Source organism: Leucoraja erinacea, chromosome 8 (assembly GCF_028641065.1).
Source record: "Leucoraja erinacea ecotype New England chromosome 8, Leri_hhj_1, whole genome shotgun sequence".
Classification (NCBI taxonomy): domain Eukaryota; kingdom Metazoa; phylum Chordata; class Chondrichthyes; order Rajiformes; family Rajidae; genus Leucoraja; species Leucoraja erinaceus.
The window spans coordinates 17,598,502-17,620,136 of record NC_073384.1 but is presented as its reverse complement, the minus strand read 5'-3'; the positions used below and the strand labels follow the sequence as shown (position 1 = coordinate 17,620,136).

At 46.3% G+C, this 21,635-nt stretch overlaps 1 protein-coding gene across 1 annotated transcript; it reads right to left on the bottom strand.

The window, feature by feature from the left end:
- Positions 1-1,867: 1,867 nt before the first annotated feature.
- LOC129699378 (uncharacterized) lies at positions 1,868-10,993 on the bottom strand. Its single transcript, XM_055639100.1, has 2 exons — positions 10,769-10,993; positions 1,868-5,282 (listed from the first exon to the last, which is right to left on the bottom strand). Exon 2 carries the CDS (start codon positions 5,262-5,264, stop codon positions 3,231-3,233), a length of 2,034 nt encoding a protein of 677 aa, XP_055495075.1. The 5' UTR covers positions 5,265-5,282; positions 10,769-10,993; the 3' UTR covers positions 1,868-3,230.
- Between the last annotated feature and the right edge of the window lie 10,642 nt (positions 10,994-21,635).

The window sequence follows — 21,635 nt, the reverse complement described above, 5'->3', positions numbered from 1 at the left end:
CGAAGACCACAGTTACCTTCCAGGTGACATAGAAATTTACTTGTTCATTTTTCATTCTACTGCACTGCGTTCATTGATCAGTTTGATCTTTTCTGCACTGGAAAAACCAAACACAGATTGAGAGACCGTTTTGCAGATCACCTGTGTTTGATATTAGGGTGCTTTGTGCTCGAAATAGTGTAGAACGAGTGTGTCGGGATGCTAGATGGACAGTGCAGACATGGCGGGCCAAAGGGCCTGCTGCTGTACTGAATGCTCTTCTGACTCTAGACTCATACATCCCACCCCAATGGCAACACTAGCATCACCCTATTGTAAATATTATTTTTGTCCTACGCATCCCTCATCATCTTTCAGCAACTTGCCGCTAATGTATTTTCTCTTTCCCTGTTATGAGGGAGATCTTCAATCAGAAACGTTAACTGTTATCTCGACAGATGCTATCTGACGGCAGGTAATGGTGTTGGGTGGACTCATTGGACTGAAAGCTGATAAATCCCCAGGGCCCGATGGTCTGCATCCCAGGATACTTAAGGAAGTGGCTCTAGAAATCGTGGATGCATTGGTGATAATTTTCCAATGTTCTATAGATTCAGGATCAGTTCCTGTGGATTGGAGGGTAGCTAATGTTATTTTTAATAAAGGCGGGAAAGAGAAAACCGGGAATTATAGACCTGTTTGCCCTACATCGATGGTGAGGAAGAGCCTGGAGTCAATTATAAAAGATGAAATAGCAGCACATCTGGATAGCAGTAACAGGATCATTCCGAGTCAGCGAGGATTTACGAAGGGGAAATCATGCTTGGCTAATCTTCTGGAATTTTTTGAGGATGTAACTAGGAAAATGGACAAGGGAGAGCCAGTGGATGTAGTGTACCTGCACTTTCAGAAAGCATTTGATAAGGTCCCACATGGGAGATTAGTGGACAAAATTAGGGCACATCGTATTGGGGATAGAGTGCTGACATGGATAAAAAATTGGTTGGCAGACAAGAAACAAAGAGTAGGGATTAACGAGTCACTTTCAGAATGGCAGGCAGTGGCTAGTGGGGTACCGCAAGGCTCGGTGCTGGGATTGCAGCTATTTAAAATATACATCAATGATTTGGATGAAGGGAATCAAACTAACATTAGCAAATTTACAGATGACACAATAGACAATACACAATAAGTGCTGGAGTAGGCCATATGGCCCTTCAAGCCAGCACCGCCATTCAATGTGATCATGGCTGATCATCCCCACTCAATTTCCTGTTCCTGCCTTCTGGAAAGTCAGCACCACCAGCGGCTTTAAAGTCATTGTCACCAGCAGCTGGAAGCTCCGCAGACCACAGCTCCACGGTGTCAAAGCCGGCAGTCTCTGCACTCCGGAACTTCAACACGGTGATCACGGTAAGGCATCGTTTGCTCCGCAATGGAATCCTGTGCTGCGCCGCCGCTGCTGAAGCTGAGGCTCTGGCCGGTCTCTGGCAGCAAAGGCCGCGCCAATCCAGGTGGTAGGCCGCAAGGAGAAGGGGCGAAGATGCGGCTCAGAGAATAGTCGCATCCTCGACCAGGAGGTGACCAAGAAAGCAGTCCCCCCCCCCCCACAAAAAAAGACTAAAAGATTTACAAACTTTAAAACAGATTAAAAATAACAAAAATAACAAAAAGAATGAAAGGACGGACAGCTGCAGGCTCGGCAGCCACACTCGATGGCACCACCACTCGACAAGTGTGTGGGGAGATTACGTTGTGTTCGGACAGGATAATGTTATGATGGGGGTTGAATGTTAGTGTAGAGTAGGTGGGTAGACAGACCCGGTCCCCTGTATCCCAGCATTAGTAGAAAAACATAATAATAATTTTACAATTGCTTTCTCTCAGATGCTTTTGGATTATTTATTGTAGCAATTCTTTGAAGGCAGAGAGACATACATTCAGTGGTCCATTTTCATTTGGAAGCAAGCATCTGTTGCAGAATCTATGCACTTTCATTCACAGCGGTTTGTTCAAACCTCCCTGAACCAAACTCTTGAATTACCCAGGGTACTAAGTTGCTCGTGGGGTTCTCCCTTCACCGGCCCGCCCTAGCTATTGCCCTAAAGCACTTACTTTTGAATCTACCCCCAGTGGCAATGACCTTGTTCAGTATTCAAATACAGCTGGTGGGCTTCTTTGCGGTCCACTAAATTATTACACTAGTGTAGTGAGGCTCAACAGGATCCAGCCAGCACATTTCCAATCTCTTTGGTCTGAACTGATATCAAGGCAGCCCTCTTGAAGATTGTCAAGGGTTTATATAAGTTCATGGAAGAGGAATCATCAAAACCACTATCTCCACCGGTCCCCAACCAGCTGGGGGCTTCATTGATAAGTCCACAACCACCCCTCCCCATGCCATCTCCTGACATCCAGTCCTTGGGATTTTAGAACCAAGGCATGGTCTGGGGCACAACTACCTCACTGATACAGCAGTGGGCATCAAAGGCAAGCTCATAGGGACCAACAATTCAACTGTGTTGGGAAGATCATAAACCACAGACTACCCAGGGATTTGGCTGTGCCTTTTGCAGTTTTAGTAAGCATATAAAACCTTTTTTTTTTAAAGAAGAAAAAGTGCATGATCAATTTAACCCACTGACACTTTCTCTCCTGCCCATACAGACGCAGGAAGCCACAGTGCTGTATCAAGGAGTAGACTCTCCCCAGACTTGGCTGGGATTGTCACCTGGTTTCCAAGAACTAACTTTCATTCTCAGGGTGTGGGGTCATCAGTGGAGCACGGAGATATCACAAGCTCATGAAAGGCACCATAGAGCAGGATAGGAGCAGAAATAGGCCATTCGGCCTTCAAGTGTACTCCGCCATTCAATCGTGGCTGACCTATCTTTCCCTCGCAACCCCATTCCCCTGCCTTATCCCCATGATCCCTGTCCCTCTTACAATCAGCACCTTATAAATACCCAATGACGTGGCCTCCATATTAGTTTAGGCAGATATTGCTGTTACTACATCATTACGAGGTCAAAACCAAAGCACAGCCTTGCCTCTATGGCGCCTTTCATGAGCTTGTAATATCCTTGTTTTCCACTGATGACCCTATGGGGTGGAGGGAACTACTTGGGTCAAGCAAAAGCTAAGTAACCTTGTAAACGGCAAAATTCAACATGTGCCTTCCACACCCTGTCTTCAGACTATGAGGAGACTGCTGGACAATTGGCTGGGAGGATCGTGACAATCACGATCTATTAGTTCAATGCCAGTGGCACGGCATCTTGCAGAGTTGAGTTAATGCGTTCGATTCTCTGTTGAATTTGGCCCTCGAACTCCGCCTTGTTTTTAAGGACCAGCTCCTTGATGGCCTCCATAGCGACTGTGTAACTTTCTTGGAGCTTGCTGCGCTTTACATTAAACATGGGATCCGAGGGACTCAGGTTGATGTAAGTTTCCAGACTGGTGACTTGGTCCCTCAGGTGCTTCTGGGAAACCTCCACGTAGGTCCCAGAGATCAGGTGGCAGAGGTTTGCAACACTACAAGCCTGAAAAGCCTCGGTGTAGATCATATCCTTGATAAACGAGTCCTGGGAATAGCCAGGGATGAGTTCGCAGCCTTCACTGTCGCTGGTAAACTGGGTGATGGTGTCATTGAGAGAGACTTTAATCAGGTTGGACATCATCTGGAAGAAGTTGCTCATTTTAGCCCACTGCTCCTTGACCTGGCTCAGAGCACCCAGACCTGTCACCAGCAGCTTAAGGGTAGTGTTGTAGTCTATCTCCTTCACCTGACATCTCATCATAGTCAGCAAGACATCTTCGAGGTCCTTGGTCATCTTCTCCTTGGTCTCGGTTATTTTCTGGTAGTTCTCTCTACTGGTGTCCAGTTGGCACTTTGCATGCTCAACTCTGAAGCAGGCTTGATCCAAGACCATTTTTGACAGCCCTTCCTGCACCTTCTCCTCCTTGGAGATACTGGTCAGATTTGGTGGCTGCAGAGCAATGGCTGGGGTGTTGCTGGACTTTCTAATGTCTGACATGTACTCCTGAAACTTGCGGGTCTGCTCATTAATGGCAGAGGCAAGGTTTTGCAATTGGGCATCACTGGGTTTCTCGCCGATCTCCTCCAGCTGCTCACACACAGCGATGCCACTGTGGCACAGCTCCAAGGTGGCATTCTTGGCATCACTATCCTCCTCCTGCTCAACCTGCTTCTGGCTACTCAGGAACATGGACTTGTAGTTGGACGAGCTGGTGCCCAGCTGGCTGGGGTTGACGGTCCCACTGTCTGACACCAGGTCCTGGAGCAGTGTACTGGCCACCACCATCTCCAGGGCTTTCACACAGACATTGGCCGAGCTCACAGGCTTGGCCCTATCGGCCTTTGGGTCCACAGAGCCTGCCGACTTCTTGTTCTGGATCTTCTTCTTGAAGTGCTGCGTGGTTGCATCGGTGATCTCGAGGGCCAAGCTGATGGGTTCCGTCATGCCCATTGCCACCAACTCCGTGGCCAAGCTGTTAGTGAGGTCCAGCAAAGACTGTGTCACATAAACTCCCACCAGGTTCTTTCCACTGGGGATCATCTTAACCGCCTTCTGGTAGGAGACGCGCACCTCCTCCATCCTGGCGTAGGTCTCGGTGACCTGAGCCTCCACCCTCTTCTTCTCCTTCTCCATTGTCGTCTTCTTAAGCTGTGACTCCGTCAGTGTTCGCTTGACTTCTTCCATCTGGTCGCTGTACTCAGTCCGGGAGCTGGCGCACACCTCCAGCAGTTCTTGTACCAAGTCAATGAGCAAGGCAAACTCCCCCTCCACAGACTCGGCCAGCGCTTGGCACTGCTCCGCCACCTTTTTCAGGCTGTTCAGCCGACTGGGCAGCATGGCTTTGACTACCTTGGGCTCACGGCTCAGAACCTGCACGGCGCTGGCCAGGTGCTTGGGGGCCATCTGGGTATAGAGGCGTATCTGGTCCATGTTCTTGTGGGCCTTGTTGAAGGCCTTCCAGCCCTGGTCGCTCACCTGCATCAGGCAGGCATGAAAGGATCCCGGATGCCGCAGGAACCGTACGGGGCTCCCTGTTGGATTGAGTTTCACCTGGAAGGCGTCTGCTGCTGATATGAAGATCAGCTCGCCCAGTATGGCTATGGAGATGGGCCCGGGTGTCAGGAACTCTTCCCAGTTGGCGTAGGGCTTCATGATCAACTCCAGATCCTTCCTGACTTCCTCCGCTGCGCCCAGCATCATCATACTGTTGACTTTCACCAGGGCCTGAGCCTCTTCAGCTGCCATGGCATCTGATGTATTCACCTGGTAACAGAGACAAGAACACTGGGCTTAGTCAGAGATATTAGTGAGAAGTGGTTCAATCAGTTTCACATTCAGCAACAGGTTGAAGGTTTATGATTCACATCAACTTAATCAGGCACTTGGGGTTCTACTGCTGGAGGGACATCTTTCACAGGTGTGTGGGATCTTTAACGGGTAACTGCCCATTTTCAAACATCGAACAATACAGCAAAGAACACGCTCCTCAGCCTACAATGTCTGTGCTGACAGACTCATCTCTTCATCCTGCACATGCTCCATAAACCCTCTGTATCCTTAAAATTAATGCGCCCACCTAAAAGCCTTTAAACACCACTATCATATCTGCTTCCACTACACGTCATTGCAGCGCTCCATGCAAAATGTGTGTCCTGCATTATTTATTTTCCCCCTCTGACCTTATAGCTGTGCCCTCTAGTATTTGGCATTTCGTCCCTGGGAGAAAAGTTCTGACTGTCTAATTTATCCGTGCCTTTTATAAACTTCCATCAGATCTCCCCTCAACCTCCGGCATTCCAGAAAAAACAATCCAAGTTTGTATCACTTTTTATTATAGCTAATACCCTCCACTCTGGACAGCAGCCCAATAAACCTCTTTTGTACTCTATCCAACGCCTCAACATCTTTCCTGTATTAGTTCAACCAGAACTGCACACAATACTCAAAATGTGGCCTTACCAATGCTTTATAAAACTGCCAAACAGGACTTCCTGATTCTTATACTTAAATACTCTGACCAATTAAGGCAAGCATGCCATTCACTTCTTTACCATTCTGACCACTTGTGTCGCTACTATCAAGGAGCTATGGATTTGGACTCCACGATCCCTCTGTACATCAATAAAATCAATTAAATAGTGATCCCTAGTCTCACATTGTCCCACAAAAGGAAATGTCCTCTCCACACTCACCCTGCCCACACTCCTCAGCATCTTACAATTTACATCACCCAACACTATTCTGAACTCCTGTGGACACAAGCCCAACTTGTCCAATCTTTCCTCATGAGACTAGACAGCCCATCAAGGTTTCAGTCAGGTAAATATTTCCTTGTTGTGGTAATTACTTTAAGCTAATTTATATTCTACCCCATCTTACAATTTGTAAATTCAAATGATCAAATTTGCTCAAATGCTGAACAATTGATAAAGAAAATGCTGGCAGTAATGTTAAAATGATTGGTAACCTGGCAACAGACCTCAAATCCCCATTGACTCCACTCTAAACTGGAAAAATACAGGAACTACACATGCCACGGAGTCCCAACAGCCATTGCTTGCCAATACCACCCCACCCTTACGCCCTAGCCGTTACAAAACACTTAGAACTTAATGGTAGGATTTGACAGAGCACACCTGGATTTATGAAATGTCAGGTTTTTGACAAGCCAGGGAGAGTTTGTTGAGTCTATTTTGATAAGCAGAATAGTGAAGGACAAACAGATCTGAAGAAGGGCCGCGACACAAAACGTCACCTATTCCTTTTCTCCAGAGATGCTGCCTGACTTGCAGAGTTACTCCAGCATTTTGTGTCGATCTTCAGGATGGATAAGTGATGTATTCAGACTTACAGAAGCCATCAGCAAGGTGCTTCACCATAGATTATTAAGGAACATTTGAGCACACATGGTATTACAAGTAAGGTACAAGTGGAATGACGATTGATTAACTAATAGTCAACAATGCTGGAATAAAAGTGTTGGAAAGCTGTGACTAGTGGGTGTTGCAGAGATCAGTGCTGGGGCCCCAGGTGTTCACAATCTGTATCAGTGACACATGAGAGCATTATTTGCCATATATCCTGGTTTAGTAATGAAGCAAAGCTGGGCACCGGCGTTGTGGGCCATGAGGAGAATGCAGAGAGACTTCAGGGAGATGTTTACAGGTTAACTAAACACACAAGAACATGGATATAACATCACCCACAGAAAAGACCTTGAGAAAATAGGGGCAAAGTAGGCCATTCAGCCTGTCCTGCCATTCATATGATCATGCCTCCTCTGCACCAGGCCCCAACTCCTCTTCTGTGCCAGTTTCTCATCGTGCTCAATTCTCTGATATTTCAGAAATGTATTTACTTCCTCCTTGATATGTAGTGATAAAACTAGAAAGATGAAACTCATAAGTTATTGGAACAGAATTATGCCTTTTGGCCCATCAAGTCTACTTTGCCATCCAACCATGGCTGATCTACCTTTCCCTCTCAACCCCATTCTCCTGCGTTCCTCCCATTTAAACAGAAAGGTATCAGTGTTGAAAAGAACTTGGGTGTTCTTGTACCCACTTGAACTTTAACATTTATGTACGGCAAAGCATCAGGAAGACCAACAATACGTCGGCTTTTATTGCAACAAGATTTCAGTATAAGAAGCTTGAATCTTGAGCAAAACACAAAAGCACTGGTTTAATTCAGTGAGTGAGGCAGCATCTGTGATGGGATTGGACAGGCAGCGTTTCTGCTCGGGCCTATCTTTAGAAGAAATAGTGTGTTTTAATTACATTGATGAGAGGTCATTGGATTATTGTGCACAGGACCAGTCTCCAACCAAAGGAAGGATGTACTTTTTAGAAACATAGAAAATAGGTGCAGGAGTAGGCCATTCGGCCCTTCGAACCTGCACCGCCATTCAAGCTGATCATCCAACTCAGTATCCTGTACCTGCCTTCTCTCCATACCCCTTGATCCCTTTAGCCACAAGGGCCACATCTAACTCCCTCTTAAATATAGCCAATGAAGGGGGAGAGACAGAGGAGGGGGGAAAGGGTAGAGAGGAGGAGAGAGAGAAGGGGAGAGAGAGGGAGGGGGCAAGAGAGTTGAGGGGGGGAGAGAGAGGGGGGGGGGGGGTTGGGGGAAAGAAGAGAGAGGGAAGAGGGAAAGGGAGGGGGGTAGAGGGGAGGGGGGGTTGGAGGGGGGAGAGGGGTTGGAGTAGGGGAGAGGGGGTTGTGGAGGGGACAGGGGGGAGGGGGGAGGCGGGTTGGTGGGGGGGGGGGAGGGGGGGGTAGAGGGGGGTTGGAGGAGGGGACAAGGAGGGTAGAGGAGGGGAGTTGGGTGGGGCGCAGAGAGCGGCGGGTGGGAGGGAGGAGGAGATGGAGGGTGGAGAGGGGGGGCAGAGGGGGGGAAGGGGAGGGAGAGAGGGTGGGGAGGGGGAGGGGAGGAGAGCGGGGAGAGGGGGGCAGAGAGAGAGAGAGAGAGGGAGGGAGGGAGGAGAAGGGGGGGAGAGAGGAAGGAAGAGAGAGGAAGGAGGAATAGATGGGGTGAGAGGAGGGGGAGGAGATGGGGTGAGGGGGGGTGAGGAGGGGGATATGGAGAGTGGGGAGAGAGGGGCGAGGACAGGGGTGTCAGAAGAGAGGGGGAGGAGGAAGAGTGGTGATGGCAGGGAGATTGGGGGGGGGGGGAGGGGAAGGGAGAGAGAGCGGGGTGTGGGGAGGGGGAGAAGATCGGGCAGGGGGGAAGGGGAGAGAGAGGGTAGGGGGTGGGAGAGGGGATGTGAGAGTGGTGGGGGAGGGATGGAGAGAGGGGGTGGGGAAGGAGAGAGAGGGATAGGGGGAATGGAGAGGGGGGAGATGGGTGGGGGCGGTGGAAGGGGAGAGAGGGGGGGAGGATGAGGGGGAGGGAGTGGAGGAGGGAGAGAGGGGGAGAGGGGTGAGGAGAGAGGGGTGAGGGGAGAGGGGTGAGGAGAGAGGGGTGAGGAGAGAGGGGTGAGGAGAGAGGGGGAGTGACGAGGGAGGGTGAGGAGAGAGGGGTGAGGAGAGAGGGGGGTGAGGAGAGAGGGGTGAGGAGAGAGGGGTGAGGGGAGAGGGGTGAGGAGAGAGGGGTGAGAGAGGGTGAGGGGAGAGGGTTGAGGGGAGAGGGGTCATCACCAGCCCCACGTTAACCATCACCCAGCTCCCTCACCATCCACCTTCATCACCACTGGCTCACCCTTCATCCATTCCTCAACTTCCTCACTATCACTCCACTTCTCTCTCCATCATCCCCCTTACTATACCCCTCATTCTTTCTCCACCCCTGCCACCATACCCTAGGTATGTTGCAAAACCTACCTTCAGCGGGGCTGCAGATCTGTCCCAGCCCGTGTGCGTGATTTTGGCGCCATTGAGAGAGGGACGGGTTTAAAACGCGATTTTCCCTAGGCTATTCAAATCAAGGTTGTTCAGCCTACTTAGTTGCTGATGAACAATTGCTGCGAGGTTCATTCGCTGCGGCTATTTTTAAACTTAATTGGTTAATTTAATTGTTATAGTAGGTTAAAAATTATCCTCTATACCCGCGACCGCCGACAACGGGACGGATCTCATACAGGGGACAACGGAAGGTAGGTTGTTTATTTTTACATTAAAAAGGGCTTCTTAAGATCCCTTTATACAAAGTTTTATGTTGCGAGTAGCCCCATTAAATCCCGCAGTATTTTTCTGGGCATATGGGGGTACAAATCTACCGCAATGGAAACGTTCCAAACCAGCGCGTTCCACAAAGTTCCACAGGATCCCACTTGAAAGCCGATTTAAATGGCCATTAATTTACAGCAATTGAACACTAAATTCCTTCCATTTGGCCTATAGATTAATGTAAATGAGATTTAAAAATCATGTTTTATTGTGAATTCTTTGTGAATGTTATTTGGACACTTAGGCTATTTAAAAATGTTAATCTTTTCTTAAGAAATGGATAGATGTTTAGATCTAGTAATTGAAGTTTGGAATTAGCTACAATTGGGTAACTAACTAATATGCTTTAATTTCAGGTCATCCAAGTAAGATTGTTTCATATTTGTTTCAGAATGCTTCAATCTATAATAACTGAAAATGTATTTCAGTTCTCTTAATTTTTAATAAAGTTATGGCCATTTCACTGTCCTCGATCACAGCTTTTGTGTTAAGTCAATGGAAAATCAATAGGGAACAAGATGCTAAATGGCCATAACTTTTTTAATACTGAAGATATGAAAGTGAATTAGGTGTCAAATTAAACTTATTTTTATGCTTTATCTGATGGGATAAATTGCAGTCTTGATTTTTAAAATGTCAAAATGTTGTAACGTTGTTACATACACCCCCTTCCAGAGTCTCGCTCCCCCATCTGCTGAGAAATTTGAAGACATTAAACCTCATGTCTGGCTCCCCCAGACAGCGCCTGCCCTCTGACAGCCTCCAGCTGTTACTGGTGTCAACCCCACTACTGGCGGGCTCTGTTCATCCCCCGTATCGTCCTCGGGGGACGAGACAAAGGGCGAGCACACTGTGTGTCCTTTAAAATGACGATTTTATGAGCTGGTTTTACTGGGCAGCATCCTTCAGTAAAATGAACCGAGGCCCCGAGTAAGCGCCGCACAGCCTCTCCCACTTACAGTCTGAGACATTGCCTTTACATCCTGGGGTGTGCTCACTCTAACCGGGGTGGGATTGCAACAGGAAGGCTAGAAATGAGAATGGGCGGAACAGGAACACTATGTTTAAGTAATAATGTACCTCGGGCGTTGCGGGTGGTTTGTAGTTGCAGTTCTGATCCGGCAGGCTTGAAGAGGAAGGGACTCGCAGACCCCACTGTCTGCCGTGTGAATGCGCGTCTTTCCACAAAGCTCCTAGCTCTTCGCCACGCCCGCTGCTGTCAAAGATACAAGAGGTGCTCCTCTAGTATCTTTGGCTGCTGTGGCCTGGGTCGATTGGCTTCCTGTCATGTGCTCAACGCTTCCCAGCTGCCTTTCTTTCCAGCAAAACAAGAACTTGCTCGACAGCTTTCGAGTCTCTCCCACAGCAACCAGTCGAAACTGTAAAAACAGGAAACGCTACAACTGGCTTCCCAGGGTGGGGAATCTGTACATTTCAACCTCCGTGTCGATTAGTTATAAATCTAATTTATATTAACAAAACACATTTAACAACTTCTCACGAAGAATAAAATGTTTGTTATATATAAACAGGTATTGTTAGAGACTCGGACTCTGGAACATTAGTCAGGAAATGGTGTAAGGTAAAGTGTTGAGACTATGCAAATAAATCCCCAGGGCTCAGTCTGCATCCCAGAGTACTCAGGTGTGGCCCTAGAAATCGTGGATGCATTGATAAGCATTTTCCAATGTTCGATAGACTCAGGATCAGTTCCCGTGGACTGAAGGGTAGCCAATGTAGTCTGAAGAAGGGTTTCGGCCCGAAACGTCGCCTATTTCCTTCGCTCCATAGATGCTGCTGCACCCGCTGAGTTTCTCCAGCATGTTTGTGTACCTGGTAGCCAATGTAACCCCACTTTTTAAGAAAAAGGGGAATTATGGACCATAGGGGAAGATGCTTAAATCATTTATTAAATATGTTATAGCAGCACATTTGGAAAGTAGACAGAAGCTATCAAAGTCAGCTTGGATTTATGAAGGGAAAACCATGGTTGACTAATATTTTGGAATTTTTTGAGGATGTAACAAGTATAATGGATAAGGGAGAGCCAGTGGATGTGGTGTACATCTGGACTTTCAAAAAGCCTTTGACAATGTCCCACACAAGAGATTAGTGTTCAAAATTAGAGCACATGGTATTGGGGGTAGGGTATTGACATGGATATAGAACTGGTTGGCAGACAGGAAACAAAGAGTAGGAATTTCAGAATGGCAGGTAGTGACTAGTGGGGTGCCGCAAAGCTCAATGCTGGGACCCCAGTTATTTACAATATATATCAACGATTTAGACAAGGGAATTAAATATTGTGTCATCCAAGTTTGCGGATGACACAACGCTGAGTAGCAGTGTGAGCAGCGAGGAGGATGCCATGAGGCTGCTGGGTGATTTGGATAGGTTGGGTGAGTGGGCAGATACATGGAAGATGCAATATAATGTGGATAAATGTGAGGTTATCCACTTTGGTGGCAAAAACAGGAGAGTATACTATTATCTAAATGGTGGCCGATTAGGAAAAGAGGAGATGATACGAGACCTGTGTGTCATGGTACACCAGTTATTGAAAGTAGGCATGCAGGTGCAGCAGGCAATGAAGAAAGCGAATGGTATGTTAGCATTCATAGCAAAAGGATTTGAGTATAAGAGCAAGGAGGTTCTACTGCAGTTGTACAGGGTCTTGGTGAGACCACACCTGGAGTATTGCGTACAGTTTTGGTCTCCTAATCTGAGGAAAGGCATTCTTGCCACAGAGGGAGTACAGAGACGGTTCACCAGACTGATTCCTGGGATGGCAGGACTTTCATATGAAGAAAGACTGGATAGACTCGGCTTGTACACGCTAGAATTTAGAAGATTGAGGGGGGATCTTATAAAAACTTACAAAATTCTTAAGGGGTTGGACAGGCTAGATGCAGGAAGATTATTCCCGATGTTGGGGAAGTCCAGAACAGGGAGTCACAGTTTAAGGATAAGAGGGAAGTCTTTTAGGACCGAGATGAGAAAATAATTTTTTACACAGAGAGTGGTGAATCTGTGGAATTCTCTGCCACAGAAGGTAGTTGAGGCCAGTTCATTGGCTATATTTAAGAGGGAGTTAGATGTGGCCCTTGTGGCTAAGGGGATATGGAGAGAAGGCAGGTATGGGATACTGAGTTGGATGATCAGCCATGATCATATTGAATGGCGGTGCAGGCTTGAAGGGCCGAATGGCCTACTCCTGCACCTATTTTCTATGTTTCTATGTTTCTATGTCCTGGTGAAGCTAAAACTAAAGACAAATAATAACCTCCTCACACATTCCCCTGCAAGTATCTCTGTCACTCCTTTAAAATATGCCCCTTCTTTGAACAAGCTCTAAACATCGCATCTGAATCCGTTTCCATCTGATTACACTCCTTGAGATGTCCATCTATGTGTTCAATTAATAAAACGACGAGATTGGGGACATTTCTATTCAACCTGTCAAAGGAATATTGTGGGGGGGGGGGGTTAGAAATAGTGAGACAAACAAACGTAATAGTTTAGTAGCAAATGACAATAGTGCTACCTTCCCAATATTTAACTGAAAGAAATAATGGGTTATCGGGCTGTATGTTGTGACAGACAGCCTGACACCTTGCATGTCATTTTAATATTACATTTATCCCATCCCCTTGGATATTCCGGATTAATAAATTAAGGTTTAGTCAACTAATTACAAATCAGGCCAATTACAGTGGGCAGGTGCTATACACCTGCACGGGAAGGTAAACGCTCCCGCCCCCACGAGTCTCGGGCAGATGGGGCTCGTCAGCCTGGTTAGACAGTCCATCTAGGAGAGGGAAAACTCCGATTTAAAACCTCCACTGCCTTGTGACCATATCCAGTCCTGGAAAAGGCTCCAGGAGTAAACCTCAAGAAAATCCGTAGTCAGAACCCCTAAGGCAGTTTGTTGTTGTCTACAACCTCGCGATGGCACTGGTGTCAAACTGTAATGGCCCTGCTGTTCCTTTGGATCAATCAGCGACATGGAGAGGGGGGACGTGCTGCATGGGCAACAGCCTGTCCCCCATATGACATCACCCAGGCTTGCATCCGGTCATGACCGAAGGGGGCCTACTACTACAAATAAATAACATTAGCCAACTCTGAAAAAAGAAGCGCTGAGCATTGGGATCCAGACATCACGGACAGCTGGCCTCAGTTCCCCATTCACATCTGGCAGTGTTCTCCGTCTGAACCAGGGGCCGCGGAGCATTTTTGAAAGTGGGGGGGGCCGAGCGATCACTGATCACTGGCCTTGGGGGTACCGATGAGGGAGTGGAGCAACCGAGTGGGGGGAGGGTGTGGGAGGGGGTGTCTGTCCCACAGTAAGCACTTTTTGAAATTTGATGTATTAAAATCATGTTTTAGTGTATTGTAGAAGTATGAATTTTGTTTGAAGTATTCTTAGGTAACTTTTTAAGGGATAACTTTTTCCACACAAAGGGTGGTGGGTGTATGGAACAAGCTGCCAGAGGAGGTAGTTGAGGTAGGGACTATCGCAACATTTAAGAAACAGTTCGACTGATACATGGATAGGACAGGTTTGGAGGTATGGACCAAAAGCAGGTAGTGTAGCTGGGACATGTTGGCAGGTGTGGGCCGAAGGGCTTGTTTTCACACTGTATCACTCTATGACTACATTATACCTCCACCATACATGAACGCTTCAAAATCAAGTGGTCGAGTTTTATTACCATATACTCAAGCATAAAAACATAGAAAATAGGTGTAGGAATAGGCCATTCGGCCCTTCGAGCCAGCACTGCCATTCAATATGATCATGGCTGTTCATCTAAAATCAGTACCTCTTTCCTGTTTTTTCCCCATATCCCTTGATTTCGCTAGCCCCAAGAGCTAAATGAAACTCTTGAAAACATCCCGTGAATTGGCCTCCACTGCCTTCTGTGGCAGAGAATTCCACAGATTCACAAATCTCTGCGTGAAGAAAGTTTGTCCTCATCTCAGTTCTAACTGGCCTCCCCTCTATTCTTAAACTGTGACCCTTGGTTCTGAACTCCCCCAACATTGGGATTTTTTTTCCTGCAGTTACAGTAAGTGAAAATCCAGCAGGCAAGCAGGATGCTTTCTCCAACCACCTCCATTTGAAGGCCACTATCTTCCACCGCATCTACCCAGTGCTTGGTACTTACTTCAAGCAGCCACTGGTTGTCCTCAAGGATGCACCGAACCGCAGCCTGGTCCATGCTGGTCACTGGGCGAATTCAGCACAGAGACTCTCACGGCAGCGGCGCAATGCTTCCGATGCCTCCGACAGCCCGGGACCCTTGCACTGAGGCTGCTCCATGGCCGGAGCTGCAGCGAACAACTCACCAGCCTGGCAAATACTCGTCAGCCCGGCAAACACTCACCAGCCCCGGCTCCCCGTCCGCATCTGCCCCCGCCGTTGCTTCTACTTCCATCCCTCCCTCCAACCCGGCTCTCCAACACCCGCGGCCTATGCACTTGATATGAGTTTTCAAATTTTCGTTGATCACGGAATTTCTCACGACAGAGTGTGAGAAATTTGTGATCAGCGTGAGAGCGTGAGAATTTGGCCAAATGCATGATTTTTTTGTATTCCAGTTTACTTCCTCGATTCCAGTGTGCTTAAAATGATCCTAAAGAAGAGTAAAATAAATATACAAGAGGTTGTTCAACAGTCACAAATTAATTAATAATTCCTTCGCAGGAGCTGGAAGTGGTTCCTCAAATGGATCTGATAATTACAGGGATCATTCCTATTCTATTTAGCAATCATGGAAAACAAGTCCTAGTGATGCATGTTCTGCCAAAGATAGCTTTTCTCAACCCATGTTCTAGTGAGTTGTTATTTAAACCTATGTTCCAAAGAACCTTGAGAAGTATACAAGCCATCCTTCAATAATGGCTTAGACCATTAAAACAAAATATTCTGTATATCATCTCTAAATATTTAAGAGAAGCTCACTTTAGCAGTTTATAATGCAGATCTTGAGATCCATGTATTTTCAGATGCACTGAAACCATGGTGATTTTGCAATATTTATTACAGCAATTAATTACAGTACATTATGGTACAACAAAGTGGTGGCACAATGAGTATTAAGCAAGCTCAGCATAGCAACTAAATGGCAGACATCACGATATCTGGCGTGTTTGTATCAAGCAATATGCTAAAATGTACATGGACAAAGGGAAGTCAAAAGTAACAACCCAAATGTATGTTCGGCTTCAGAGTTATAAATTATTCAAGTATAAACAGAACAACGATTCTTACTGCATAACATTTTGGCACAAACAATCGTTTGGCAAATTGTTATATCACGCACAAATGTTGACCTCCCCAAAGCCTTCTCATAAATCTGTTATTTTGGACTAAACTTTCATGATTATAGCATCATAGCTTATAAGCTTTAAAGTCAGGAAAGAATTCAAACAGTTGGGGAAAAAAATAATGAAGTTAAAAAAACATATGTGACCAAACCATATCGGGCCCGTACTGAGGGAGCACTACACTGTGCCAGGGACAGTAGTGGAGAAATGCCATGCTATGCGAAGGGCAGTAATAAAGGAGCAAAGCTTTGTAGGTGTGACACCACTGAGGGAATGCCGAGCTATGTGTGGCGCAGTTATGAGAAAGGGCTGGTCCTTCAGATGATACATTAAGCTGAACAACTTCTTAACTGCTTTTATTAACCATAATATCCCACATAATTTTGCACTGCTGTGTAATCGACAGACCAGTCAAGCTGACACCTTAGCGGCCTTTCTGTGAATCAGCAACACAGTTTTAGTTTTATTTATAGGAAATGAGAAGCTGCTTTCCAATGAGCACACATCTCAATCACATAGACAGTTTAATTGAAAGCATAAAATGTGCAATTCATTCAGAAACTCACAGCATAGAGGCTACGGCTGAGAACTTCTTTTATTCACGGATGTTCAGAGTTTAGTGGTAGGTGTCAAAGCTCCTTTATTCACAGTTGTCACAACTTCACAACAAAAGAGACGAATGCGCTAAGACAAGAGGTGATGAGATCAGACATAGCCTGGGAGATGATGGCTTGGGGTCCGTCTGTGTGGTCATGGTCAAGGCGAAGGCATGAGGAGATATCCAAGAACTAGCGCATGGTAGGTGTCAGCCTGCCAGACGACAGTGGCAACACCGTTGACGGCGAGTTTAATAAAAAGTTGCTGAGTGCAGGGCAAACAGCAACAATCTTTCACTCAGAAGGACTACGCTTCCTCCTACACTGCCTCTTGCAAAGGTGCTGTCCCCTACTCATCACCTCCGTCTCTGCCGCGTCTGCTCCCCAGATTGCAATTTCCATTCATAGGACACACAAGATGTCCTCTTTCTTTGGAAAATATGGTTTCACTTTGCTGTGTTCAATGGATCCCTCAGCCATGTCCCCTCTGTATCCCATCATTCTATCTCCCTCTCCTTCCCACAAGACAGAATATGGATAGAGTTTCCCTGGTCTTTGCCTTTCACCCCATAGCCTCCTCATCCAACACATTTCTGTCACCTCCAATGTAATACCATCATCGGTCAGTCCTCCCCATCTCCAGCCCTTTCTACCTTCTGCACAGACCATTCACCATGCAACTCATTGATTCACTCACCCACACAAATTACGCACACCTAAAGTACTTTCCCCTCCAACTGCAGGTCATGTATGACCTGTCTCTCTACCACCTGTCTCTCTACCTACCTGCCTTTCAACGGCCACACGTCTCAATCACATGAAAAGTGGTATCAAAAGCAACACAGAGGCCATGTGTTAGAAGATATCTTCTTTTTCATCCTCGATAAAGAAGATATCTTCCAACACATGGCCTCTGTGTTGCTTTTGATTAAACTTTTCATGTGATTGAGACGTGTGGTCGTTCAAAGGCAGGTTTTCGTTTCCTATAAATAAAAATGCAATTTTGTGTTACTGATTCCTGGAAAGGCTGCTTTGGTTTCTGTTTGACTCATTTGTAGAATACAACAGAGATGTTATAAGGCCATAAATGGTTATAAAAAGAAAGAGGTTGCGAATTGTGAAGCCATAGAAAGGAATAGAGGAGGAGGGGGAGGGGAGAAGAGAAATAAGTTTGTGTCTTTGCAAGAGTCAGGGTGATAAGGAAGTGTTGTGCTCCTGCAGAGGGTTTTTATCTCTAGATCTCATCCAGAGATAACCACATGTAGAACCTGCACCTTCTTTTTCGCAATAACACCAAACCTGTCCGCACATGTTGATGAATACTCTCTCCCATCTTATCTATCCTGTTTTCCACTGACCCTTTCAGTCTCTCTAATGCCTTTAATCTATATTAACTGTTTCCCATTCCTTCCTTTTACTTGCCCTTGGCCTTTCAGCACTAGGTTTCATAGAAACATGGAAACATAGAAAATAGGTGCAGGAGTAGGCCATTCGGCCCTTCGAGCCTGCACCGCCATTCAATATGATCATGGCTGATCATCCAACTCAGTATCCTGTACCTGCCTTCTCTCCATACCCCCTGATCCCTTTAGCCACAAGGGCCACATCTAACTCCCTCGTAAATATAGCCAATGAACTGGCCTCAACTACCTTCTGCGGCAGAGAATTCCACAGATTCACCACTCTCTGTGTGAAAAAAGATTCTTCATCTCGGTCCTAAAATATTTCCCCTTTATCCTTAAACTGTGACCCCTTGTTCTGGACTTCCCCAACATAAGGAACAATCTTCCTACATCTAGCCTGTCCAACCCCTTAAGAATTTTGTAAGTTTCTATAAGATCCCCCCTCAATCTTCGAAATTCTAGCGAGTACAAACCGAGTCTATCCAGTCTTTCTTCATATGAAAGTCCTGACACCCCAGGAATCAGTCTGGTGAACCTTCTCTGTACTCCCTCTATGGCAAGAATGTCTTTCCTCAGATTAGGAGACCAAAACTGTACACAATACTCCAGGTGTGGTCTCACCAAGACCCTGTACAACTGCAGTAGAACCTCCCTGCTCCTATACTCAAATCCTTTTGCTATGAATGCTAACATACCATTCGCCTTCTTCACTGCCTGCTGCACCTGCATGCCTACTTTTAATGACTGGTGTACCATGACACCCAGGTCTCGTTGCATCTCCCCCTTCCCTAATTGGCCACCATTCAGATAATAGTCTACTCTCCTGTTTTTGTTCCTGTTCCTGTTCCTCCCACCGTTCTTCTCCTTGTCTGGCAGATTAACCTCACCACCAGCTACATCCCCCTCTACAGCGCTTGTTCCCTTCTCATCAGTGACATGGGTGATAATATCCTGCGATCTGTGGTTTTCTGTCCGTTGCTGGACTTCACTCGATTGAATTGACTAATTTAGCCCACCGGGTCCGCGCTGACCAGCAATCCCCGCACATTAACACTATCGTACACCCACTAGGGACAATTTTATATTGTAAAAGTATAAACAGAACAAGGATTCTTACTGCATAACATTTTGGCACAAACAATCGTTTAGCAATTGTTACATCACGCACATATGTTAACCTCTCCAAAGCCTTCTCATAAATCTGTTATTTTGGACTAAACTTTCATGATTATAGCATCATAGCTTATAAGCTTTAAAGTCAGGAAAGAATTCAAACAGTTGGGGAAAAAAAAATAATGAAGTTAAAAAAACATATGTGACCAAACCATATTGGGCCCGTACTGAGGGAGCACTACACTGTGCCAGGGACAGTAGTGGAGAAATGCCATGCTATGCGAAGGGCAGTAATAAAGGAGCAAAGCTTTGTAGGTGTGACACTACTGAGGGAATGCCGAGCTATGTGTGGCGCAGTTATGAGAAAGGGCTGATCCTTCAGATGATACATTAAGCTGAACAACTTCTTAACTGCTTTTATTAACCTTAATATCCCACATAATTTTGCACTGCTGTGTAATCGACAGACCAGTCAAGCTGACACCTTAGTGGCCTTTCTGTGAATCAGCAACATAGTTTTAGTTTTATTTATAGGAAATGAGAAGCTGCTTTCCAATGTAATTTAGCCCACCGGGTCCGCGCCGACCAGCGATCCCCGCAAATTAACACTGTCGTACACCCACTAGGGACAATTTTTACACATACAAAGCAAATTAATCTACAAACCTGTACGTCTATGGGGTGTGGGAGGAAACCGAAGATCTTGGAGACAATCTATGCAGATCACGGGGAGAACGTACAAACTCCGTACAGACAGCACCCGTAGTCAGGATCGAACCCGGGTCTCCGGCTTTGCATTCATTGCAGTGACTCTACCGCTGAGCCACCGTGACTTCTCAAGAAGTACTGCTCAATGTGATTTCCCTGCACTACCTCGAACAAGCAGTTCTTCCTACCCTGATGTATTTTGAGGCCCTTTGCTGTTGTAATTTACTGCCACCACAAGAGCAGACCTGGTGCTTCTTTACCACAGAGCCCCTGTCCTTCATTGGGGCACTAAACCTACCCATAGTCTTTTCCGTTCCATGGTCTGGAGCCGGGTAATCCACCTGTGTCTTTTTCGGCCCCTGCTCTCGCAGACTCTTGGGATATCTTTTTATTATTGCTGTTTATTTGTGACAATAAACTGACCTTGAAACCGTGAAACCTAGCTTTTAGTAGTGCAGCGAGACTGTTTACGGTGTACACCACTGCTGCAATGAAGTGCTAATCCATAACAGCTGATTGTGTAGATATCAAGTATATCATTGGGGTTATCAAGTGGGCACCTCTCTTCACTGGTGTTTCAGTGACACCACACAACATCTCGGGAAGGCTCAACAATTAGTTCTGGTGTCCCAGAACCACCCCCCTCCCCTTCAATATTTGCTCTCACCACCTATGCTACCAGTATCTACCGAATAAAGGAAACTGCAGATGATTAATTCACTCAAACAAATGCTAAACACTCACTTCCTATGACTCACTTAACCTCCATTAAACAGTGGTAACGCCTCATATATCAACCTTGCATTACACTGGGATAAACTTACATAGAAACACTTACAAAGAAATACACATACCGTATGTTATATATTTCCTTTCTGCCCGCAACTGACACTATTTCTTCATTACCAAATCCACCTTACTGCCTTGCTCTACTGCCTCTGACATCTGCTTTGCAGCCTGACACAAACTCTGTCCGCAAATTCCTAGCTCTCCTAATAGCGATGTGGTCAATCGCACGATGAAACTCTACAACTCACCTCTACCAGATGTAGTCTTGCTCTCCAATCACGCTGCTCAACTTCTGTTGCCAAATCTACATATCTGAGCTTTTTCCTTTCATAAGCCTCATCCACTAAATTCTCCAAGGCACCGTCAGTTCTACAAAATTCACTATCTGTTGACTAACTGACCACAACACTATATCAGGTCTCAAACAGGTAGTAATTATTTCCTGCGGAATGACAAGCTTTCCTGCCAAATCTACCTGCGTCTCTCAATCATTGGCTCCCCGTAGCTGACCTAACTCATACTTGTCTGAAATCTTTCCTCCTCTACCTTTCCACCCCCCACGGACCAAATGAAGAGCTACACTCCCAGTCCTGATGTCTACTGAATTCACTTGTGCTCTCCTCCTCTCCATTGCTGCAGATATGCACTTCAAGACCTAGTTATGCCACCAAGTAATCCAACCATGAGAAAGACTGGTCTTACACCCTGACAAAATATGCCTCAATGTTGCCACCTCTGAACACAGGGAACACGCCATGTCCCCACCTACCCATTGTTTGAGGTTCTGTGGTGATGGCAGCACATCATAAATAGCCCTTATAAGGAAACTTGCATGAACTGTCACTATGCACCACAGGTCCCTCCAGCTAAACTTCCTCTTTTCTACACTTTCCCAATTCATCCATTTTCCTGCTTAAGCTGAGCTACTGCCCTTATACGTCTCATTGCTTCCTCCTGATGAATACCTGCTCAACAACCAATTCCCCCCTCTCTGTTGAGCCTGCC

Bases quoted from the DNA above. Each gene is read 5' to 3' on its own strand.
- LOC129699378 (XM_055639100.1), bottom strand. From the start codon at position 5,264: ATGGCAGCTGAAGAGGCTCAGGCCCTGGTGAAAGTCAACAGTATGATG.